This window comes from Monocercomonoides exilis, assembly GCF_001643675.1.
Source record: "Monocercomonoides exilis strain PA203 chromosome Unknown scaffold24-1337568, whole genome shotgun sequence".
Classification (NCBI taxonomy): Eukaryota; Preaxostyla; order Oxymonadida; family Polymastigidae; genus Monocercomonoides; species Monocercomonoides exilis.
In genome coordinates, this window is record NW_027150569.1 from 702,094 (window position 1) to 727,340 (window position 25,247).

The 25,247-nt window shown below is 45.3% G+C and overlaps 3 protein-coding genes across 3 annotated transcripts; 1 reads left to right on the forward strand and 2 right to left on the reverse strand.

Annotated features, from left to right (window-relative positions):
- Positions 1–2,544: 2,544 nt before the first annotated feature.
- On the reverse strand, positions 2,545–10,828 carry MONOS_1339 (uncharacterized protein; the record flags this gene model as incomplete). The annotated part of the gene is made up of 1 exon (XM_067866085.1): positions 2,545–10,828. The coding sequence occupies exon 1, from the start codon at positions 10,810–10,812 to the stop codon at positions 2,545–2,547; it is 8,268 nt and encodes a 2,755-aa protein (XP_067726908.1). The 5' UTR covers positions 10,813–10,828.
- Positions 10,829–12,106: 1,278 nt separating this feature from the next.
- Positions 12,107–14,056, forward strand: MONOS_1338 (uncharacterized protein; the record flags this gene model as incomplete). Its single annotated transcript, XM_067866074.1, has 1 exon — positions 12,107–14,056. One exon carries the CDS (start codon positions 12,107–12,109, stop codon positions 14,054–14,056), a length of 1,950 nt encoding a protein of 649 aa, XP_067726909.1.
- Positions 14,057–14,314: 258 nt separating this feature from the next.
- Positions 14,315–25,240, reverse strand: MONOS_1337 (uncharacterized protein). The gene is made up of 3 exons (XM_067866063.1): positions 25,124–25,240; positions 14,930–25,039; positions 14,315–14,663 (listed from the first exon to the last, which is right to left on the reverse strand). The coding sequence occupies exons 1-3, from the start codon at positions 25,211–25,213 to the stop codon at positions 14,475–14,477; spliced, it is 10,389 nt and encodes a 3,462-aa protein (XP_067726910.1). The 5' UTR covers positions 25,214–25,240; the 3' UTR covers positions 14,315–14,474.
- Positions 25,241–25,247: the final 7 nt, after the last annotated feature.

Here is a 25,247-nt window from a genome sequence, read left to right on the forward strand (position 1 = left end):
CTTTTTGAAAAGTCGCGAATGTTTAATTTTCAAATAAATCAAAAATTTCATATTTTGCTCAAATTATTTTAAACATTCAACAAACTTCTTTTATATGGAATCTATTTCTGAATAATGCCATTTCACACATTCTTAAGAAGATTAGTGAGTGGAAACAGAAATCAGAGCAGAATAAGAAATATTTGATTTATTTGAAAATGAAACATTTGTGACTTTTCAAAAAGAATCACCCATATATTTGAATGAATAATTCCATTCTAAAGAAACAAAAATTTTGAAAAAGCAACACTTAGAAAATAGTTATGATTTCTTGAATAATCACCCAAATAAAAACAAAAAATAGAAATATCATATTGAACCAGGTTTGTATTCCCGTTAAATGTTCATTGATATCTTTTTCTTGTCAATTTTTGTTTTTGATGAAGATCTTAAGAATTGGGATGAAATTTCAGGTTTTGTGAAAAAAAAACAAAGATTTGTTCCAAACTTTTTCTCATCATCTCATTACAAGTCAAACATTCCAATGCATAATAATGAAGAAAATTTTAAAAAATTGAGAAAAACAAAAGAAATTATTGAGAGGAACAATATTCATGAAGCAAAAAATTTCGTCCCAATTTTCAATTAATTTTTGATCATTTGTTTTGTCAATTTTGGTCTTTCTTTCTTTGTTTGTTTATTTTTAACAATAAGGTTATGAAACAAATATGACGACCTTTAATAATTCCAAATATTATTTGTAATTTACTGTTTCTCGATTGTTTTTCACATTTCATCGTTTTCATACAAAAAATTTGAAAAACTGAAAAATTTAAGCCAATGATGCTTACAAAATGTTATTGGTGAGGTGTTTGAAAAGAAAAATGATTGTTCGATGTCTTTATTCGGTCAAAACTCGTGTCATATTGTTGCTTTCATTGCACACATCAAATACTGAAAATGACGAAAATATTAAATTATGCATTCAATAAAATTAAAAATGACTTATAATGAAGATCTCCAATGCAATATTTCTTATTTGCATGTATTGCAACATACAAATCTTTGTATCAAATAAATGAATTAAAATTTTCAGTTTTTCAAATTTTTTGTATGAAAACGATGAAATGTGAAAAACAATCGAGAAACAGTAAATTACAAATAATATTTGGAATTATTAAAGGTCGTCATATTTGTTTCATAACCTTATTGTTAAAAATAAACAAACAAAGAAAGAAAGACCAAAATTGACAAAACAAATGATCAAAAATTAATTGAAAATTGGGACGAAATTTTTTGCTTCATGAATATTGTTCCTCTCAATAATTTCTTTTGTTTTTCTCAATTTTTTAAAATTTTCTTCATTATTATGCATTGGAATGTTTGACTTGTAATGAGATGATGAGAAAAAGTTTGGAACAAATCTTTGTTTTTTTTTCACAAAACCTGAAATTTCATCCCAATTCTTAAGATCTTCATCAAAAACAAAAATTGACAAGAAAAAGATATCAATGAACATTTAACGGGAATACAAACCTGGTTCAATATGATATTTCTATTTTTTGTTTTTATTTGGGTGATTATTCAAGAAATCATAACTATTTTCTAAGTGTTGCTTTTTCAAAATTTTTGTTTCTTTAGAATGGAATTATTCATTCAAAAAAAAAAAAAAAAAAAAAAAAAAAAAAAAAACGTTTGGAAAAAATGTCCGGATTGAAAAATCACCCTATTTGAAAAGATGGAAGAAGAAGGATACATATGATACATCGAAAAATAGAATTATTGTTCTTCAAAAGGGTAACTTTGTCAATATTTTTATTTGATTCATAATATTGAAGATAGCATTGTTAATGACTTTATATAAAATTTAAAATCACTTCATTTGACTTTTCAGCAAACTTGTGAAACTCTTTTGCACGCCTTTTATTTTTATTTTTATTTTATTTTTTTTCAACATTTTTGATAAAGTGATGTGATAATAGCGTTTGTGCATTTTGCTTTCCATGTGTTTTTTTGATTTTCATTTTTTTAACACTCACCATAAAAAATGTTTTTCGCACCCATTTCCTTAAATATTTATCAAAGTGTTATTTTATGAAAAAGAAAGAAGGTTTTCAAATTATGTTTAAAACATGAACACCTTTTTAAATGGTTTTTTTTTTTTTTTTTTTTTTTTTTTTTTTTTTTTTTTTGAATCATGAATTCAGAAAATTAATAACAATGCTTTTTCACAGATTTGTTGAACAATGATCATAATAAACTTAAAAAAAGCAATTTTAAATATGTCTTTGAAATGACTGCCTACACACATATTTTTGATGATGGAGTGCTGCAATAGCCACATTCGAGGAATGATGCCAAGTGCAGCTCGTCAAACACCATCAATGAAATACCACCAACGAAAAAAATGAATGAAAAAGAAAAGAATAGAAATGCTGTTCAACAATTAGACTTACAAAAAGAACAGTTTTGTTGATGTTGGAAACTCATCATTTTTTTCATTTTGAGATTTTGCTTAATTTTTGCTCACATTCATTATCTGAACGTTTTTATCCATGTGCATTTCTATTCCATTGAGCTTTCTCCAATCTCATCTTCGCTTTCTTCTTCCTCAGCTGTGCCTCCACTCATATACACCCCAATTGCATCAGACACAGTCAACATTGCTGCATTCGCTGGAAAACGCTCAATGCATGCTCGCTTCACATTCATCAGAGTCGGCCGATCACTTGCTCGGCTCGAAACACACGCCTTCACTGCCTCCTTCCATTTGCTCCCTCCGACTCTCTCCAAATCCGGCCTCTCTCCATTCACAATCTTCTGCCCTGCCACTTCGGCCTCAAACTCACCAAACGGGATCTGAAGAGTCAGACACTCCCACAGCATCATCCCGATCGAAAACACAACTGACTCCTTTGTTGCCCCCATCTTCTTGTTCATCTGCAGCTCTGGCGCCTTCCATCTCAGACATTCTTTTTTGAAAACATCATCCTCCTCAAATGCAGATGATGGAAGAGAATCTTCATCGTCATCATCATCATCACTGGCAGATGTCACAACTGTTGTTGATGAGATGGATGAAGAATCTGAATCATCATCAGATGAAAGGAAATCAGAGTGCATCACAATACAAATGACCATGCGTTCTGAGAATAATACAATGTGTGGACTCAAGTTGGAAAGCGATTGAAGAGGATTTTCCATTTCATCAAATGAGTGTTGAGCGAGATTGGCCACCCAAAACAGCACCTGAGCAGCTGTTTGTTCTCTTTCTTGCAAACTCCCAATTGCCATCTCCTTTTTCTCATTCCTTCCATGAAGCAGCATGTACAGAGAATCCCTTAAGTCCACGATCAGTTTCTCATGAGGCGATGAGCAGGCCATCACATCCACAAGATTCGACATGGACGATGTTGTTGGGCACAGATCCTCCCCTCGAACAAAAGTTGAATCTGAATCAGTTGTTGAGGTGGATGAAACAGATGGCGAAGGTGTTCGTTTTCTTGTCTCTTCTTCCTCAACTTTTTCCAATGCCCATTCAGGGATCTTGTCTGAATCTTTCCCCAGAATATATTCAGTCGATCCACATTCACTCAGCCAATGCTCTGATGACTCTGAATGCCTCAAGCTTTTCTCGAACACTCTCTTTTTGATCCTTTCTTCATTCTTCTTCTCTGCCTCCCTTTCTGCTCTTCTCCACTGCTCCTCTGGTGACATCTCCATCGTTACCATCTCAATCAACTTCGGATCCTTCTTCACCGTGTCATTTACAATCTCTCTCAGATCTTTGTTTTCGTTCTTCACCTTTCTCCATCGAATTGTTGAAATTACTGCAACAATTAGAATGACAAGAAGCACAAAAGCCATGATTATAACAATCAACAGCCAATAAGATTTCTTTTCTTTTCCTCCTTCAACAATCCTTTCCTCCCCATTTGTTTTGGGTTCGCTTCTGTTCTTCACAATAAATTCATTTGTTGATGAAGGAGATTCAGCATTCCCAAACAGGATGCACACACTCACTTCTGCATTTTCGTTTTCATTTCTGATTCCTGCAGTGCTTGTCCATCCAAACGCCATCCCCTCAGAAACATATCCCTCTTCCTCAAACACCCCTTTCTCCACATGAGCTTCTTCACCCATTCTCTTCTCCACTTTGAATGATAGGTTGCATGGAAGCAACAACTCCCCCACAAACACCACTTTCTCTCTCTCTCCAACTTCCTCCACCTCCACCTCCACTTTCTCCACTCGTGGAATGAACAGCACAGATTCTCTCGCTGCCAGAATTCCTCCCACATCACATCCTTCATTCACCATCCACATCGATGATCCCTTCTCCATCCCATCTCCCCCACGAAGGCTCACCACTTCAACCCTCCCTCCCTCTCTGCACCACATGTTTCTCCGAGCAGACGGATACTTCGCAACTCCTTCCCCATTCCCTTCAAGCTCACTCTTCGCAATCTTCACACTCCCTCCACTGGCACTCATCCCTCCCTCACCACAGTTCGCAATCCTCGTCTCCATCACAACCCCTGCGCTCTTTCTCACCTCCACAGCTGACTCATTCCACCTGCACACCCCTTTCTCATTTCCTTCTCCTCCTTCTTCATTCATCCACTCCTCTCTTTCATCCTTCTCCTCATTCCCTGTCCCATCCACCATGCATGCTTCCATCTCCAACTCACATCCTCCTCTCACACGCACTGCACTCCCTTCTCCTCTCCTCCTCCCCCATCTCTCAAACGAACAGTTCACGCACTCTGTCTTTGCTCCTCGCCCTTCTCCATGCAGCACACTTCCCTCACTCTTCGAAACACTCACATTCACAAGCTCCACACACCACATCCTCATCTTCCCTCCTTCCCCTTCTCCATTCAATGCCCCATTTCCCTTCACACTCACACAGCTCGCTCCTCCACGCAATCTCACATCTTTCATGACAATCTCCTTCATCTCCACTCTCCCTTCACCATCCACCCTCACAACATCTCCCTCACTCTCCACATCCCCAATCGCACACTCCCGCAACGCTCCATTGCTCCCACTCCCAAACACCAACACCCCCTTCCCACACTCCATTTGCTCCACCATACCCCCACGCATCTCAAACACTCCTCCACATATCCTCATCACATCACACATCAGGACTCCCCTTTGCTCCGCAAACCTCGCTGCACACCCTGTCATCACAAGTGTTCCGTTCACTTGCTGAAGCACACTTCCATCCCTTCCCTCAAAGTGCATCCCGATTTCAAACACACAGTCCACCGCCTCACTCTCATTCACAAAACACACCACCCCTTCCTCCAACACTTCTGCTTCATCCACCTCATCCACACTCACAATGCACTTCTTCCCCCGCTTCCAAGATCGGATGCACACATCTCCCACAGTCGTCTTCTCCATCACAACCCCTTTCTCCACAATCCACATCGTGCTCCCTGCTCCTCTTTCCATGTGCCTCATCCCACCTGAAACACTCCGACACGCCTCACTATCTGATCCACACAGCCTCCCATCCTTCCCCGACTCAGCAACATACACCCACACGGACTGATACCCCCTCAGCCACTCCAGCAGATCCATATCCTTCTCTTCCTCATCACTCGCATTCGCTGCATCCCTCCGCAACAGAGAATCCTGCTCTGTGTCAAGCTCAAGCACACTCCGCTTCATCTGCTCCTCAATTGACAAGCACCTCACAAACATGTCTTTCCCAACAAATGCTTCATTCCACAAGAATGAGATGCCCCTCATCTTAAACCCTCCAATCCCATTTGCTCCATTTTTTTCTTTCCCCTCAGCCCTTCCAACACAGTCCAGCATTATTCCCCCTCCCCTTCCGCTTGTTCGGCTGCATTCGCATCCTGCAACTGTGCAGCTCTCCATCACCAGCCCTTCTCCATTCTCTTCCCACCCTCCTCGCCACTTCACACCTCCCCCTTCCTCGGACCCTTCATTCACACACCCTCTCATCTCACACCCCTCGATTCTCACATCCACCACCCCCATCACTTCTCCTGTTCTGCTTCCAATCACAGCCCCACTCTCACCTCTCGAGGTGATGCTTGTGAAGTTCGACTTCTCCATCCGCACATTCGCTCTTGCCTTCTCTTCTCCATTCACCCTCCACAATCCCTTTTTCTCTTCATTTCTTTCATTTCCCTTTGCTCCGCCAGCCCTTCCTCCACATATACCAATCAGACTGGATCTGCTCATGTCTATTCCAGAGAATAGCGTTCCATTTATCTCCACACTCTTCATTCCCTCGCCCACCACCAAATGCTCCCTTCCCAACAGACAGTCCTTGAACACACATTCCTCAACCTTTAGCTCTCCCTTCATCCCTTCAACAAACACAAATCCAATCTCTCCTCCTTCCTCTCTGCCTCTCCCCTCCATTCTGCACCCTTTCATCAGCAAAACACTCTTCTCACTTTCCATCAGAACAAATGATTGGAATCCAAGCATCCCTCTTCCAAACATAATCTTGATGTTTGTCAACGAAAATGGCACACTCACCCTGACAAAACCTATCTTCTCTTCAATATCATTCACTTTTGTTTCCCACTTTATCACTTCTCCACTACCATGTTTCCTCTTTTCTCCTCCAAACACAATTTCGCTCCATTCTTCATCACCAACGATAACCAATCCATTTGGCATCTCATTTTCACTCAGAACAATCGCCTCTTCAATCAAAGAGGAATGGCTCACTCGGATCTCTTCCATCCCTTGCTCCTTCATCAATGCTGCATGCAGTCTAATTGCTTGTGTGATTGTCTCACATGGTGCAACTGCAAATCCACACCTCCCAAAATCCCCTCCTCCAACCCCATCCACATGCATCCGCTCTCTCGCTCCTTCCCACAAATACACCACAATCGGAATCCCAAACTCATCTCCTGTGGTGCTTCGCTCACAACCCCACACTCCTCCCCATTTCCCTTCCTCCTCCTTCCAATCCTCTTCTCTTTCCTCCTCTGATGGAACAAACCAATCCCCCAAATGAGCTCTGTCTGCCACTTCTCCCAGAACACTGCACCTGACAAACACATCTCTCCCTTCCCACCCGCGGTTTCCCTCAAATCTCACTTTTCCAATCTGGAACGCATCCACTCCATCCAACGCTTTCCCTCCTTCTCCACCATCCACAACATCAATATACAACCCTCCTCCCCTTCCGCGCTCTTCTTTCCATTCCCCAACCGCACACCCACAAAACACACTCGATCCGTTCACAACTATCCTTCTCTTCTCTCCCACCTCCACACATATCCCTCCTCCGCATCCTCCCACTCCTTCCACAAAACATCCTCTCAATTCGCATTCATCAAAAACAATCACCTTCACTTCCATTTCCCCTTCTCCTTCTCCTTCATTTCTCTTGTCTCCATTTCTGTGCTCTTTCCTCTCATTCTCAACTCCCCTCACCTCAACACATCCTCCCTTCCCGCTCTTCTTCCCAACTCCATTCAATATACACTTCTTCATCACCAAGTTCCCTTCTCCTTCGCATGCAATCAGTGATCCCTCGCCAAACATCATCTCCCCTTCAACATGAAACCGTCTCAGCTCCACCTCTCCTCCCCAAACAAACACAAAACTGTATTCTATTTCTCCAATATCACTCTTTTGTGCTGTTCTTTCTTCAATTTCCTTCTTCCCCACTGAACAATCCTCAATCTCTATTCTCTTTCCCCAGCACCCTATCACACACTTTCCCTTCTCCAACATATATGGCAACTGAAAACACATATTCCTGATAACACTCTCTGAGCACACACCAATCACCCATCCCTGCTTCTGCCCTGCCTCCTCTCCAACAACAATATCCGTCTTTTCCAAGCTGCCTCTCATTTCCCATTCCAGCCCTTCCATCCCAATCTCCTCCCTCAAAACATATCCTGCCGCCACCTCCACAACTCGCTTCACACCAGAGAACCACACATCCACCACTTTCCCAACTGTTGCACATTCACACTCCCTTGTTCCACATCGGCTGAAGTCCACACATCCCTCCCCTCCAACACGCCCAACCCCATCAAACTCGCTCCACAACCACCTCAACGGTACTCCTTCTCCTCCACACCCTTCATCATATCCTCTCCCATCATTCACTTCCATCATCTTTATCTTCTCCCCAAACACCCCTTCATCACCCACAACCTTCAGCTTCTCGGCCTCCACAAACATGCTCTTCCCCACCATCCCATCACATCCACTGAACACCACATCCACAATCGCTAACCCTCTCCACCCCTTCCCCACTTCCACAAACAGCCCTCCTCCAAACCCCTCTCCTTCTCCTTCTCCTCCACAGCTGCACCCCTCCACACTCACAGCACCCTCGCTTTCTCCACTCTCGCTGCCTGTTGTGTTGCCTATCGACACAACTCCTCCTTCCCCAACTCCAATCCACATCCAACCCCCGCTCCCCGACAAGCACCCACAATTCCGATATGTCCCTCCCTCCACAACCACTCCTCCTCCTTCTCCCACTCTCCCTCCCACAACACTCCCATTCCCTCTCTCCCGCACAACCTCTTCCACCACTGTGTTCTTCATCTCCACCCACCCTCCATTCACCCCTTCCGTCTCCACCACTCCACACCCATCCTCCCTCATCCCACTCACCTCAACTGACTCCATCACCACTCTCCCTCCAACAACAAACACAAACCCACTCAAAAATGCTTCCCCTTCTCCCTCTCTTCCTTCTCCTTCTCCTTCTCCTTCTTCTTCTCCTTCATTTTGCTTTTCCTCTGCACTCGCCTCTCTCACTCGGCACTTCACCAACTGCAGCTCTCCTCCATTCTCTCCAACAACAAACTCCTCCTTCCTCCTCTTCCCCTTCCCCACTCGAGCAAAACTCATCCCCTCAAACATCCCACTCCCACTCCCAATCAGCACCACTTCTTCCTCTTCGCTCCCCCCTCTCAAAACAACGGATGTCTCCTCCTTCCCCATCCCTTTCACACTCACAGACAAGTCTCCAATCTCCACTTTCTCCTCTTTGCACCTTCCTCTCCCCACAACAACGTCCACTTCTCTTGTCAAATCAGCCACCATTCTGAAATACCCAATCCTTTTGCACCCCCTCCCCTTCTGCTCTTCTCCTTCCACTCCACCAGACCCGCATCCCAAATGGTCGATCCCTTCCTCTCCATCAATGTGGATCTTGCTGAAATATCCTTTCAACACCCAACCGCTGTAATCTGTGCCTCCTTTCACAACTCTCTTTTCCTCTCCTTCTGAAATCGTCCGACACAACACAAAACTGATTTCATCAATGCTTGTCCACCCATCACAGATATACACATCCGATCCCCCATTTACTGCACTGTTGTTTCCAAAGAAGCAAAACAAGACTTTTGATTCAGCTGATCCAGTTCCATTATCCCAACATATCCCTCCCCCCTTTTTTTCACTGTATCCATTCATGAAAATACAGTCGGTCACAATGGCAAAGCTATTGTCATAAAATCCCAATCCTGCCCCTCCGTTGTATGCTTGTCCAATCTTCAAATTTCCCACAAACTCGTTTTCACTGACAATATTGCTTGCAGGTTTCATCTCTAAAATTAACCCTCCCGCCATATTCGAAGCTTTTCCTTCAATATATCTGCATTTTGACCATCTCCCTTCACTCACATATCGAGCATCAATCGCTCCTCCAGATCCATTTCCCCAGCAGCATGTGAAGTTGCACTTTTCCACTTCCATCTTGCAGTATTCGTCAAAGCGACTGGAGATCGCCCCTCCACAATGTGCAGCAGAGCAATTCACAAACGATGTTCTCACAACAGTCAATTTTCCAGCTGATGCAAATAGGATCGCTCCTCCTGAATTTGATTGGTTGCTTGTTGCTGAGGTTTCGAAAAATGAGCAATCAACAAATGTTTCATCTCCACTGCTCACGATTTTCCTTTCCATGTTCTTCTTCCCTTCATAATTGCTCTTCACTCCATTTCTTTCGCACCTCTCCATTGTTGTGTTTTCACACCACAAGTTCTGCCCGCTTCTGCTCGCTCCATAAACAATACCTCCATCCAAAGGCCATTCCACTCCTTCCACAACACACCCAATCATCTTTTCTCCATTCCCATTCCCAAAACACTGACTTTTATTTTCTTCATTTTTCCGCTTCTCTCTCTTCTCTTCTCCTGTTATCTGCCTCTCCATCGCCATTCTGCTCACATTCACAAACGTCATCTGTTCCACAACTGTGTCCATTCCGCTGCAACTGGCAATGAGGGCTCCTTCTATCATCGCCTTTACATCCCTCACAATCCCTTCGCTCAAATCCACACGCCCACAATCACTCCCATCACATCTCCCAACCCTCACCAAACTCCCAACGAAAACAATGCCTTCCTTCACACCTTCCACACTCACATTCCTCAACACAACCATTCCACCATCTGCTCCTGCAACACTTCTCATCACACCATTTTCTGCAACCACACAGCACTCGCTTATCTCCCCCAGACTTCTCAAGCCCACGTTCATCACTTCCACGTTTTCACTTACAAATATCTTCAGCCGCTTCAGACAAACAGACGCATTCACACTCTTCACCCCAACTCCATTTCGCTCCCTGCTCATGAAACGCACACTTCCTGTTTGAAGCCATTTCTCTTTTCCCTCCTTTCTCCAGCATTCCACAGCCTTTTCTTCCCACCAAGCATTTTCTTTGCCTTCCGGTCTCACTTTGATTTTTCCCTTCCCATCTTCTCCATCCAGAAGCATGACACTTTTGAGCTCACATGAAGCACTCACTTCCAAAAAGGAAACAATTAGCAGATAACATGGAGAAAGAATCATCTTTCCGGATCGAATTGACCCATTAATTGCCTTTCTTTTGTTTCCTGCCCCATTAATCCCATCTTTTGGCTTTCCAGAAAACACAGAAGATGTAATTATGAAAGATGATAAAAACAAATTCAATAACAATTAAAAATGATCGATTTGACAAATAAATAAATGAGATAATCAGAATATTCGCAAAATAAAACTTAAAAAATTAAAATTGAATAAAATGAAAAAAATTACAAAAATCAAAATAAAATTGAAACAACAAAAAATTAATATATGGCAAATTTGTTAAAGAATAAAATGAGAGAAAATTGAAGAAAAGATTGCTTTTTTTTAATTTGGAAAACCAGAATAACTCTTTGTTTTAAAAAAATAAATCAAAAATGCACGAAAAAGCTTTAATGATTCAGAAACAAAATAACATGTATTGCGACCATACAGCAATTCTCGAATATTTTCCACAAAGAAAATTCATTTTTCAGTTTGTTCAAAAGCCTTGATTCAAAAAATCAAAAAAGTTAAAACAATCTTCATTTCAAACAGCAAGCTCTGAACGAAAGCAACAAGCTAAAAAGTATTGAAACCTTGGGACATTCATGATAAAAAATATTCCAATATAAAAATAAATGATTTGCTTTCATCACCAAAAACAATAATTGTTATTCATTCTCAAAAGACACTTGTCCATCAAACCAACACAAACAAATCCAACTCATTAAAAACACTCAAGCACATTATAAAATAGCCTTAAATACATTGAATAATAACGCATGGGAGAAATCCAACAATGAAACAATTATTAAGCTTTTGCCTGATCGTTTTTTTCAAATCTTTATTTCCACTTTAATTTTGCTGTAAAAATATCTCAGCCAAATGAAAATGAAATCATGTAATAATTGTTTTTGATGGTTTATGTTTGCGCAAAGAAGGCAACTGATCACTTTATTTAGAATAAATCATAAAACATATACGTGATCGTTTTATTTTTTAACATTTAAATAATAAAATCTTTCACCTGAAGAATAATCATTAATAAAATTGCATTAAAAAGACACTTTCTCCAGCTTTCTGTTATCATGTATATATGAAATGCATGTATTTCCTCCAGAGTTTAGTTTTAATCCATTCAAGCAACAATAATAATTTTACGAAAACAAAAAAAAAAAAAATAATGCATCAATTGGCTAAAAAATCATCAATTAAAACAATCAGGGACAACGGAACATCACAAAAGCCGAAACAACTGGAGAATTAAAATACAAAGTTATTTTTAAAGTGGAATTAATTGCGAAGAATTCTGGCAATGATGACAGAGAAGACAGAAAATCGTGAATTGTGGAAGAAGGAAACAGACAGGGCACATGGAACACAAATATTCGGCATGCCTCACGAACTTGCAGAAAAGAAGGAAGAATCTGGGGAAGAAACAGAAAAAGTGGTGTTGTCGAAATGGCAGGCAACGAAATGGATGAAGCCTTATTGGCAGACTGGAAGGAGTGGGTGGTTAAGCAGCAGCAGCACAAGCACAAGCACAAACAGTAGACCCATGGAAATTGGAAATATCAGCGAGTTGAAAGAGAAGTGCGAGTCGTCTGTACCATTCTGGGTGGAAAAGAGCGCTTCAGAGAAAGAGACAGGAATGGAATGGCAAGCACACACAGTGGTGGAGAGCGGGGCTGGATTGGGAAGAGAGCAGGAGACAGGGATATTTGGTGAAGAAAGAGAGAAAGGGATGAAAGATGAAAACAAGGGCTGTGAATGCTCAGCTCAAATGGTGCTTGAGGATATGCGGGTGAAAAGAACTGACGAAAGATGCAAAGAAATGGAGAAGGAAGAAGGAGAGGAGTGGGCAAGGGAAGAGGTGAAGAAGGAGATGGGGAAAGAGATGGAGGGGATTGGGAGGGAGAAAGGATGGAAGCTGGAAGAGAGGAAGCGGGGAGAGATGGTGAAGCGGTGGAGGTGGGAAGACTGGGAGGCAGCGGGTGGAGCAGAGGCAAGATGCAGGCAGGAGAAGAGGAAAGAACGAGTTTTGCGGTGGAGGAGGCAGGTAGAGGATGCAATGAAGCACTGGAAGGTGTTTGGAGTGTGGGTGCGGAAGGAGTGGGAAGGGATGGGAGGAGTTGCAGAATGGAGGGGAGAAGAGGCAGAGGAGGAGACTCGGATGTGGGATGAGGCAGAGAGGCATGTTTTGGAGAAGGAAACAGAAAGAGAAGAGAGTGGTGGGAAAGGTGAAAATGAGGGAATGGGAAGGGAGGAGCAGCAGGTGGAGCGGTATGAGCGAGCAAAGCGGAAGGGAGCGAAAGCAGAAGATTTGGATGCAAACACAGAGCATCCGGATCTGAGATATGGGGGATATGGAGGGGTGAGGAGGAGCAAAAGGAGCGGGAAAGACAGAGAAACGAGGAAGAAAATAGAAGAATCGCCAACAGGAACATTTCCATCAGGTCTCCTTTCGCAGATGCTTTTGGAGGAAATGGGGCAGAGAGGGGAAGGAGACGAAGGGTTATTGTTCCAAGAGGATTTGAAGCCAACAAGAAAATTGTTGGAATTTCAGCGATGGCTCGAGGCGGGTGAGATGGGAGATGGAAGTGAGGTTGAGAATGAGGGAGAAATGAGGAAGGAAGAGGAATCGGGAGAAAGGGAGATAACAAGTGAAGGAGTGAGCGGAATGTCTGGTGTTGGAGGAAAAGATGAGTGGGGAGATTGGCTGATGAGAGGCTGGGAGAGAGAGGACGAAATGGAAGAAGATGAAAATGAAAATGCTGATGATGATATTGAAGGTTTTCGGAATGGAAGGGATGGGGAAGGAAAGAAAAGTGAGATGGCGCACATGAGGTGCTTGAGGGTGATTGCCAGTGGTGGTGGAGGAGAGAAAGGAGGAGAAGGAGAGCGTGAGTGGGAGCTTGGGGTGAGAGACCCAGAGGAGATATTGAGGAGGTTCTACGATGCAAGAAGTGGGATGAGGCAGATGAGGCGGGAGAGACGAAGGGGAAAAGGAGGGGAGGAAGGGATGAGAAAGAATGGAAATGGAGAGAGAAAGGAGATGAGGAAGGGAGCACAAGAAGAAGTAATTGTTGCAGCTTCAGTTTTGTGGATGGGGAACGAGACGAGCGAAGGACAGAGGTGGAAGCAGAGACAGATGCTGTGGTTGAAGATGGAGACGTTGAGGAAATCAATGAGCTGTGCAAGGGAAAAATTGTTTGAACACAACCCGCTTTTTGCGCTTCGATCAGAAAGGCTGAATTGCCGATGAGTGAATGAAGAGAATCTGACAAATGACATCAAGTTGTGATCGACCTATACAGCGCGTGCAAAAAAGGATGTGAAAGTCGAATTAAAAATTGCATTCTTTTCGTGTGAATCTGTATTGTTAACGACGATAATCATTTCAACTAATTTTTTAATTTCCTTTTTTCGGAACTTTATAAAAATATGCTTTTTTCATGTTGATGCAAATCATTCATGATACTGTTTTAAATTTTAGAATAAGTTGAATTCTTTTTTGTTGAAGAATAAAACATCTTTATTGTGCATTTATAGATGAAAAAGATAAGATATATATTAAATGATATATTTTTTATTTCAATTCAAGTTTAAAAAACAAAAAGTATTCATTTTCGTTTTAAAAATACAAAAGAAAAAAAGAAAAAAGTCCATTTGTTGATTGACAACTATCGACCTCCAAATGCTCCTGCAGCAATTGCAATTTCTCTGAAGTTTATGTACCTAAAGCGAGATGCAATTGATATCAGACGAGAACCTGATTCTGATTGAACAATATCATTCCATGTGAGACACGGTAAAGAACCTTCTTCTGGTGCTATTGAAGGGCGAATTGTTGATAGCAGTGAAATGATTGTCTGCAAAATAGATATTAAGTGATTCGTTTATTGTTAGATAAAATAAATAAATAAATAAATAAATTAATAAATAAAGGTGATTTCATCAAATTTTGTATTACAAAAGTTAATTCATTCATTCGTTCGTTCGTTCAAAAAAAAAAAAAAAAAAAAAAAAAAAAAGAAAAGAAAGAAAGAAAGAAAGAAAGAAAGAAAGAAAGAAAGAAAGAAAGAAAGAAAAAGAAAGAAAGAAAGAAAAAGAATAAAGTACTAAATTCAAAACAAACCTGACGGCAATATGAATAAGAAAGAGACGATCTCGCACGTTCCCGTTGAGATAATGGCAGCGCAGCACAAGGGCAAAGAAGCTCGGCAATCTTGTCGATCGGAAGAGATACACAAAGTGAAGGAACAATCGGAGCAGCTGCCATGTGAGAGAACGAAGGAGTGCGATTCAATGCAGACGAAGAAGGACTCATCGTCACAGGCGTAATGGATGACTGCGGCTCCTGTGGCAGCGCTGGACTTCCATAAGGCGAATTCACATTCTGCGAAGCGGGTGAAGGCTGCACGCTTGCGGATAAAGACGCAGAAAAATTCACATATTTTGATCCAAAATCTTCGAGAGGAATGTTCAGCGCCTGCGAAAGCGCCTCCACTCGCTTCTGCTGCAGCCGTTCTCTTCTTCTGGCATTCAGCTTCTGGAAGAGCGCCACAGCCTCAAAGGCCTTGTGCGTTCCTTCCACCGACGAGTAGTCAAGTGAAAGTGCTGCCAAAATCTGCGCTGGATCAACCGACCGCACTGTCGTCGAAGGAAGCGAGAACGCTCCGCCTTTCCCATTCGCTGGAAGCTTCATCGATCGTCTTGTCCGTGGCACTGTTTGGGTGTGTGAAAGTCCATTGGAGTTAAGTGGGGTCACTGTGGAAGACAAGTTAGTGTGTCGTGTGGGTGTGAGTGGAGTTAAAGACGCAGGTCCATTTTGCTGGCTAGCTGAAGCTGTTGAAGTGGGATTCGTCCTTCTACCTGTAGGTGTCATGGGATCATCGGTGATCACCGGAAGCGTATCTTTGGCTTTCAAAGTGGTGCTTCCTTGCACCTGGACAGCCCCGCTGCTGACAGGCATTGGCGGAGGAGGCGCTGTATAGTCGCTGGAAAAGAGGTCGAACAACAGCATCTTCATCTGCGTTTCGTTGGTGACTGGATACTGCCTAACAAGCAGACGCTCCTTTGTGGATGCCATTTTGCGTAGCGCGCCAAAGGAGCCGTGTGCAGTTGATGTGTATGATGCTATTGATCGCACAGAAGGCGATGAAGGTGTCGCAGCCAGCGACAGCTGAGACACTCCGTGTGATGGATGCTGCGGTGCCATCGAGCGCTCGTTTTCGTCATACATCTTGGAGTAATCGAAGGGCTCGTCTCCCTTTCTTCCTTTGATCAAATGATTCAAATCACCGTTGTGCGAAGAGGACTGAACACTTGTGGCAGAAAATTCTGCCTTCTTCTTCTTCCTTTCGCCAAACAAAAGTGATATCTCGTCTCCTTCGTGCCCCAGCCCGTCCAGCTCCCTTTCTTCCAAGATGCGCATCTGCTCCTCTGTCCATTCAGCATCCGCATCAACTGGATCATCAATGTGCGCAAACAGCTCTTCGCGTTCATCGGCTCCATCAGGCTTCGTCTCCTGCTTTGCCTGCCAGCTGTTTTTGCTCTTCCCGTGCGGTTTTGACGATCTGCTTCTGTCTTTCTCTTTCTCTCTCTTCTTTCCAAATGAATAAACATTGTCTTCAAAGAACAGCGGAAGCGTCGCAAAGCGGCGCCTTGTGATTCTTCCGTTGAAGTCAGTCCATTTTGAGTAGTGGACAGACAATGCCAGTATTTCCTGTGCAGATGCAGGGCGAGGAAGAATGAGTCCAACAATAAACAGCCTCCAGTCGCAGTGGCTGTGTGTAATAGGCGCAGGAGACAGCTCTCGTGAGGGAGAAGGAATGCTCACGCTGTTGCGAAGTGAAGGAGATACAGCCAAGATTGCATTGGAAGAAAATGACGGGTGTGTCACTTCAATTGGATGAGGAGAGGAGAATGAGTGTCTCTGCTGTGTTGGTGGCATGGAAATAACAGCTGGCGCAGCCTCAGAAACTTCAGATGCACAAACTTGTTCTCCATTGTCCTGTTTGTTAAACTGGTGTGGCATCTCCCCTTCCACATTCAGGGTCTGTGTGAAAGGACAGCAAAGTTGCTCAGCCAATTTTTGGATAAGAGAAACTGGAAGGAAGCGCCAAAGAGGTGGAAACAATGGAGGAATGGAAGAAGGTGTAGTGAAGTTGACTCGTGGAGTGAGGAGTGAAGAAGAAAATGCTGGAGAACCGATGCGAACAGAAGAATTGACAGAAAGAGAACTGCCTGAACTGCTGCTGGCTGAAGGAGTCTGTGCTGGAAAAGCGACTTGTTTGCTTGGCGATGGCATTGGAAACGGATTGCGCTCGTGGGAGACAGGTACTTGGCTGCACTGCTCAAACGCCCGCTGCACAAACCCGTCGGTTCCGTTGATGCACTCCAGGCAAACACGAGTGAACTGGGACGGATGACAGAGACCAGTTGTGGAAAGAGAAGAAAGCGCAATACGCAGCAGATTGGCGTAGAAGGGAGACACAGCAGCAATGCCTGGCGGTGTGCGCAGAGGATGTGGCGGGCGAAGCGGAATCAGACTCGCAGTTGATGTGGAGGATGAGAGGGATGTTGCTATTCCGTGTGTTGAAAGAATTCCCCGTGGTGAGAGAGGTGTTGCAACTGGTTTTTCGCCTGTGCTGCTGGCACTCTTCAGTGTGCTTGACCGAAGAGATCCTCCAACCTGAGGCTTTTCTGCAGAGCCTTCTAAGCTCTTTTCTTGTTCGTTTCTAATCCGCTCTCTCTCCTTTCGCTCTCTTTCGTTGTCCTTCTCTGTGTTCACCCAGCGCAGAGCATTTCTCTTCGCTCTGTGTGAAGGTGTATCAAATGGGTGTGCATGCAGTGGATCCGTCCAATGCGAATAGATGCGTGTGTATCGCAAGTCAGGCTGCGACAGTCTCGTTGGTTTCTCCTCTGATGCAGCGTCTGGAGTGATTGGTGTGATTGCTCCCATTGAAGCACGCAGTGGATGCTGCGGAGATGTCACACGAGGCGACATCTGGCTGTGCTGCTCAGCAAACGACGAGTTGTCTGGAGATGGTGCAGGAAGCGGGGATTCTCCTTCATCTGACTCAGACTCCGAGTTGTCGTCCCATTCGCGCTCGTCGTGCATATCCAGCTCGCTTTCGTCCTGCAGCAGCTCGCTCACATCGCCAAACGGATCGGCAAAGCCAGGCGAAGAGCCATTCTCCACCACTGCAACAGCCGCTGACGCATCAGAGCGGTGGCTCCCGGGCTCCGCGGAGTCGCCTCTTGCTTTGCTCTTCAGCTTCTGCTCGACAGATGACTTGATCTTCAGAGCATTCCATGCGCTGCAGTCACGCATCTTGCTTCTTTCTCTCTTTATAACACTGGCAGCATCTGTGCTTACAGCAAGCGAATCATCATGCGCTAGCTTCTTCTCAACCGCCTTGAACTCTCTCAGCACATCTTTGTGCTTCGCGTCCTGTGCTGCCTTCCTTCTCCTTTCTGACTCCAGACTTTTGCTCATATCGCTGCTGATGTCCAGGAGCGTGCCTGAGTTCATGTTGAATATCAAGTCGGACTCCTTCAGCTCCTGCCCTTCCATCGAACCCTGTTGCTTTTCTGGCTCAGCATCTATCGCTCTGAACAGTCCCGTCTTCGCATCGAGGAACGCGCCGACTCCCTCTCCGCTCATCTCGCCAGACTCCAGACGGTTCAGCAGCGTCTTCATCCAGTGCTCTGTAAACTCTGGTGCAGCTATCGACGACTGGAGCGGGTCATTGCCTGAATGTGCATGCTCCCTCAGCTTCGCCTGCTGAGACAGGCGCTGCTGCTGCCGCGACTGCTCAATCAGAAACGTGGCAGCGTCTTCGTCTGTCTCGTCGTCGTCGTCCCGCCCTTCTCTGGACTCTATGATGGTCTCACTGCGGTCAATCAGCACACGCCCTCCGCGTATCCGAATCTTCTCTCTGATGATTTCTCCGCCTTCCTCAATCGCTATTCCGAACAGGAACTGCAGTGTGGACAAGGATTGCAAGTCGCGGAACAGCTTCTGCCGGCTCCAGCGGTCGATGGCTTCAGAAAGAGAGGAGCAGGCTGTGGCGCAGGAGTGGATGACGGTGACTGCCTGGTGCAAGATCTGCTGCATTCTTGTGCGCGACTCGCTGATCAGCTGCAGACACGTCTGGTCTCTTTCGGCTGCTGTGAAGAAGGAGGCTGAAATTGGAGTGAAAGGAGATTTTTGTGGTTGAGAAGAGGAAGGCAATGATTGTGATGATGATGGTAATGAAGATGATATTTGAGAATTGGGGAAAGAAGAAGCAGAGGAAGCTGATAGATTCGATATTGATGATGCATTTGAAACAGAAGAAGTCGTGTCCTGTTGTGAACCTGCTGAAGATGAAGCAGATGCAGAAGAAGAAGAAGAGAAAGCAGGGTTATTAGACAGCACATCAAATGTAATAGCAGGCGGAAGCATCGAAACGAGACCTGTGGAGGAGGAGCATGCAGAGTATGACACACACAAATCTGACATGTGCGGATTAATTCGGCAAAGCGATGCTAATTTCTCCGGAAGCGGAGGATACACAAATGGCGGTGGTGCTGGTTTCTGCTCTTCTTCTTCGGCTTCTTCAAGTTTGGCGTCTTTGCCCTTTCCTCCTTTTGCTGTTTTGCCAGCTTTGCCTGCTGCTGATGATGCAGCAGTCGAATCCTTTTCTTTGCCTCGCTGTGTCAAATCTGCTCTTTTAGCATCCTTCTTCGGGCTTTTTGGCATATCCCCCGAGCTGCTGGCTGGTCTTTCACCGTCTGCTGACTGAAGCGATGCCAATCTTTCTCTCTCGCTCGCTTCTGCTGCTTCTCTTTCCTCTGCCTCCTTTCGCTTCCGCTCTTCCTCAATCTCCCTCTCATGTGCTTCTCTCCTCTCCTTCACTGCTCTTATCCCACTCTCCAGTGCATTCAGCACTGTGTGTGCTGACCCCAACAGACTCAACGTCTGCTCCTTCAGCAGAGACGGAGGCAGCTGGGCAAATGGCTGCAGGCTTTGTGCCAATGAAGAGCGATCGGATCCTTCCTCACCATCTTTGCTTGCTCCGCCTGATGAAGAAGATGCCGATGAAGATGTAGAAGAAGAAGATGATGATGAAGCTCCAGTTTTCGTTCCCTTTTTCGTTTCTTTTCCAGTTGGTGTTGTTGGAGGCACAAGGATATCTTCCATTCCATTGTTTGGCGTCATCGAAGAGACGATGCTGTTCAGAAGCAGAATTGCCTCGTTGCCCTTCTCTCCTTCCTTTTCTGTCTTCCCTTTGATCTTCTCCTTCCTCACCCACTTCACAAACGGAACCCCAAAGAACGGCAGCTTCATAAACGCTGACTCTGCCTCTCTCAATTCCTGCTCTGCTGACTCTGCTGCTGCTGCCGCCGCAGCCGCTGCACCTTTGTCTTTTCCTCCTCCTCCTGCTCCTCCTGCTGCTTTTTCTGTGTTCTTCTTCGCCTGCCCTCCTTTCTTCCCGTCTTTGCCCGTTCCACTTCCGGTTTCTCCATCGTCCTTCCATTCTCCTGCTGGGACATCGGGATATGCACAGCTTCTGAGATACTTGCTCTCCATCTCACTTGCCACTGCTCCGTCAAACAGAGCCACACCATCACCCAATGTGTACGGAGGATACGAAGGTACCTCCTGTCTGCTTGTCTCTGCAAGTGTTTTGTCCTTCGCTGTCTTCTTCTCTTCAGCTGCAGCAGATGCCAGCGGCTGTGGAATGATTGGCGTGTCGCGTGGATCGATGGGGAGCCCGCGAATGGCACAGCAGTAGTCAAACAGAAGACGAAGGAAGTTGATGATCCTTGTGATCTCTGCAGTGGCTACTGCTTCCAGACACAGGCCAACAAGGTCTGTCAGCTTGGGAACAAGTGTGGCTGATACAAACGAAGCGAGATGAATCGCCCTCTGCTCAGACACGCTCCGCTGCTTCATGAAGATGTATCTGATCGCAGACAGCGACTCCACAAGCCTCAGGTGCATCTCCTCTTTCGTCAGCGGGTGCGACCGCAGCGCCAGCGGAAACGCCGACAGCGACGCCAAAGAAGACTGCAGCGCTGTCACAATGCCGTCAACACGGAAGTCGCGCCGGCTGAGCTCTTCCTTCGCGTGGCGTGCCTGTTTCGAGAGGATGCGTGCCACAAGCGACCGAATGCCCATCAGACATCTGAAGGCACCGCCGATCACCTGGTCGAACTGTTTCTCGCTCGACTCGAACTCCGCCAGCAGCAGCGTCGCCACTTTGGAAGAGACACGAGGCAGCGTGCGGAGCAGAGGAAATCCGCCTTTGTGCCGCATCGTCAGCACCTCAGAGGCTGAGGAGAAGGCTGTGCGGGAGCTGCTCATGGCTTCGATCAGCTGAAGCAGGCGAGTCCTTTCCCGCTCTTCCTGAAGCTGCTTCTGAAGGACATCGATGCGCTTAGCACGGTCGGCTGCTTTCATCGCGTTTCTCTGTGCTGCTTCTTCTTCTCTCTTCTTCCGCGTCTCTTCGTCTTCGTTCGGGTCAATCAACAGAGACGGATCATCCACTTCTTCTTTCTCTGCTTTTGCCCCTTTCCCTGTCTTGCCCTTCGCAGCTGTTTTTCCCTTCCCACCCAAACTCTTATCACTGCTCCCTGGTCTTCCTCCTTGTTTTGAGCGAGATGTATCTAATTTCCCTCCTTTCCCTGTCTTCTCCTCTGCTTGCTCACTTCCTTCTGCTGGTTGAGGTGGAGGTGGTGGAGCATACAGCACATCCAGCGCCTCGTCGATTGCCTTCACTGCCTTCTGGTCGAGCTCTTCTTCAGTCGGCAGAGGAACTGGAATCAGATCCAGGCTTTGCATCGGAGGGAAAGGCGTGAGCGCTTCCAGCTTCTGCTGCAGATGGCTAAGCAATCTTCGCACAACATGCTGTTTCAAGTGACGTGGGGATGAGAAAAGCGATAGCGGAATCACATCGAAGCATCCACACAGCTCTCCGTACCATTTTTCAAAGAGACGTCTTTCGGTGCGGAACTGGTTGTATTGGGCATGCAGAAGAGTGAGGGTGGAAGGAGTGAGGGTGTGTTCAGGGAATGTGGAGACTGAATCCTTAAATGTGTCAGGCAGCTCCACATCCAGCCCTTGTTGTGCCCTTTCTTTCCTCTCCTTTTCTTTCTTCTCTTTCTCCATTCTTTCTCTCTCTGAATCTCCTTTCCTCCTCCTCCACACCATCTTCTCCTTCCTCACACTCGCAAAGCCATCATCTGAAGCCCGGCTGATACAGTCGCTTTCGCTGCTGTCTACACACAGCACAGCATCAAAGCAGCTTATCGCTGGAAACTCGTTCGCATCCTCTGCCCATCCCGCTGGTGGCAGCAGCTCTTTATTCAGAAGAGCCATCCGCTTCGACAGCTCAGACTGTGGCTCAGCCACTTCTTCCTTTGGTATCACTGGATGTCCCAGTCTTTTCTCTCTTTCTTCTTCTCTCTCTTCTCTTTCTCGCTCTTTCCTGACTCTTTCTTCTTCCTCTGCAGTCTCAATCTCCTTGATGGCCGGGTGCACATGCTCATCCAGCGTCAGCAGCCGCTCCAGCTGCGCCGCCTGCAGCGCATTCTGAGGGAAGCCGTCGAGAATGATGCCTCCCAAAAATGGATAGCTGGCATCATACACAGGCGGGGGTGGTGCAAGCAGAGAAGAAGATGTCAGAGAAGATGACGCAGCAGACAGCTGGGGCAATGGAGTGACAGAAGGTGTGATAGAAAACGGTGTCTGCGCTGATGGGATTGGCGTTGGGGCGAATGAGTAAGTGACAGAGGCAGTCGTGCTGCTGGCTCCACTCTGCGGTGAGTGTGCAGCAGACGTAAATGAAACAGTCGAAGCAGCTCGCTGCATTTCTGGATGAGCACCGCTTTCACTTTCATCGGAATGAAGATGCGTCTGCATCTGACTCAGCATCTTCGCACATTCTTCAGCTTTCGCCAGGTCTTCTGCTGAGAGGCGGAACACGCTCTCGATCCGACTCACAGTTGTGTCTCCGTCATCTTCATCGTCACTCACATTCGCTTCGACCACTTCTTCCTCGTCCATTTCTTCCTCTTCGTCCTCTTCCTCTGCTTTTCTACCTCCCAAATGTGCATCGCCCATCCCCGTTCTCCTCTTTCCTCTCTTCTTCTTGTTCTTCTTCGGAGTCCGCTTGATCTTCTTGATCCTGTTGCAATACTCCCTCGCTATCTCTTTAATCACATTCGGATCTTCTCCTCTCTCTTTGATGCGATGTCTAAGGGATGTTGGAGGATCTGGTGGGACAGTCAGCTCAATCAGCTTCTCTGTCAGTGACTCCAGTGAAGGTGGAGGTGGAGGAGGAGGAGGAGAATCAACAGAAGGAGAAGAAGAAGAAGAAGAAGATTCAGCTGTGGTATTGGGAAGTGTGGACGGAACGTTTGCAGCTGCTGACGCAGTTTCTGTTGGTTGAGCAGCCAATACATCTTCAGACAAAGCAGATGGAGGCACGTTTTGTGCAGATGGATCTGTCATTCCCTGAGACTGTGATTGTTCTTGTTGTTCTTCTTCACTTCCTTGTTCATTCTCAGCCACTGCATCCATCGCCGCTATCTCCTTCTTTCTTCTCTCTTCCTCCTCCTGCTGCTGCTGCGCATAGAAGAGCGCCTTCCAGTTCATTCTGCACCGCTCTGAGTCGATCAGAATGCACTCAGCCACAACAGACGTAGTCAGCTCGTCAGACAGCTCTTCTCCTTCAGTCAGCTGCTGGTGCACAATCGCTCCAAGCTTTTGGAGAAGCACTGAATGGCCGCGGGAGAGAAGAGAAGAGGAAAAAGAAGAGGAGGATGAGGATGAAGTGTTGGCTGTGATGGAAGAGTGGACAGATGGTTCTAATGATGAAGAAGACGAGGTAGATGGAATGGACGATGAGGCAGATGCTGATCCAGATGTGTTTGAAGTGTTTGAAGCATCCAAAGAAGATGAATTAGAAGAAGAAGAAGATGATGATGATGATGATGATGAAGCAGAAGAAGAAGCATCAGTTGCATTCAGCACAGGAACTCCAGCAGCCTCGAGTGCTCTGCTGATTGCCGACTGCACCGAAATCAGCGAGAGCGACAGATCTGCTGCGACGGCGCGTGCCATCCGCGTCTTCCCGCTTTTTGGAGGTCCGACGACAGACACGAAGATGGGAACGAACAAAGTCGAAGGGTTGTTGTGCGACCGCTTCCGGATGCGCGACTCGGTTGGCCCGCGGAAGGTGGACTCGAACAGCAGGTGCGACAGCGCACGTGACAGCACCGGAGGATACAGCGACGGCGCGTGCTTCTCAGCAGTTGTTTGTGGAGGAGGAATGGGAAATGAGCCTGATGATGCAGGGCGCGAAGATGGAAGAGGAGTTGATGGGTCGGAAAGTGAGTGGTGTGCGTCTCTGGAGACATCGATGATTTGTGAAGTGATACCGCTCCCCATCTTGTATTCACGCACATGCTCCGCTGTGATAGCACTGAGCTCGTCGTTTTCCTCGTCAGACTCAGACACACCTTCATCGTCATCGTCAGATTCAGATCCAGAAGAAGGAGAAGGTGGAAGATTAATTGCTTCGATCGCTTTATCCACCGCGTTCAAAGTTGTTCCAAATGCAAATGTTTGTCTCCATTGATATGTCATTAACTCTTGATTGAAACCTAGTCCATTTGCCTTGGCGTCAACCATCAGCAGAGAAAGATCAACAATATCATCAACAACTTTATGGCAGAATCTTTCAGAAGATGCATGAGAATTTTCCATGTGGGCAATTTGAAGTGCCTTGATTTTTTCTTGCGTCTCCATCTGTGCATTATCTTCATCTGCCATTACGCTCATATTTCCTTCCATTATTCTCCTGTGAGCATTTTCTTTTTCTCTTATTCGCTGTTGATCGATTAAATCTTCTCTTGCAGCTCTATTCTTTTTAATACGTTCTTTTTCATGTCGCACAGTTGCTAATCGCGAAGTGAGTTCATATTCAACTCTTGATTCTTGAAATGCATGAGACTGAAATAGATTAGTCACCTGACCCAGCATTTGCCCCTGATGAAAATGCAATAAATCATCGAATATACGATTTCTTCTTTTAGTTTCAATCATCCTACGAATCTCTATATCTTCCCATTTGTTTTTCACTGATTCAATAAATGAAGATCCTTCTTTTTCTGTTTTATCAGCGTTTTGAGCCATTTTGCAAAGTCCGCGAAAGTGTTGAATAGGATCCTCAGCATTAACGCGAGGTTTCTATGTTGATAAAAATGATTGATTGCAAAAGGTAAAGAAAATAAATTCGAAAAAACGAATGAAATTAAATAATTTAAAACAAACCAATGGATCTTTTATTTTTGATGATGACTTTTTTCCTTGAAGTTTTGCATCGAAAGCATCGAGCTCGTCAAGTACGGCTCGTTTGTTCATCAAAGATCTTTAAAGATTTATAAGAACGGTTCTC

What these genes read in the sequence shown, in the direction of transcription:
- MONOS_1337 (XM_067866063.1), bottom strand. Translation starts at nt 25,213, where the DNA reads ATGAACAAACGAGCCGTACTTGACGAGCTCGATGCTTTCGATGCAAAA. An exon ending in CAAAAATAAAAGATCCATTG is followed by an intron (nt 25,040 to 25,123) that starts GTTTGTTTTAAA and finishes TTATCAACATAG; the next exon opens with AAACCTCGCGTTAATGCTGA. An exon ending in CTTATTCATATTGCCGTCAG is followed by an intron (nt 14,664 to 14,929) that starts GTTTGTTTTGAA and finishes TCTATTTTGCAG; the next exon opens with ACAATCATTTCACTGCTATC.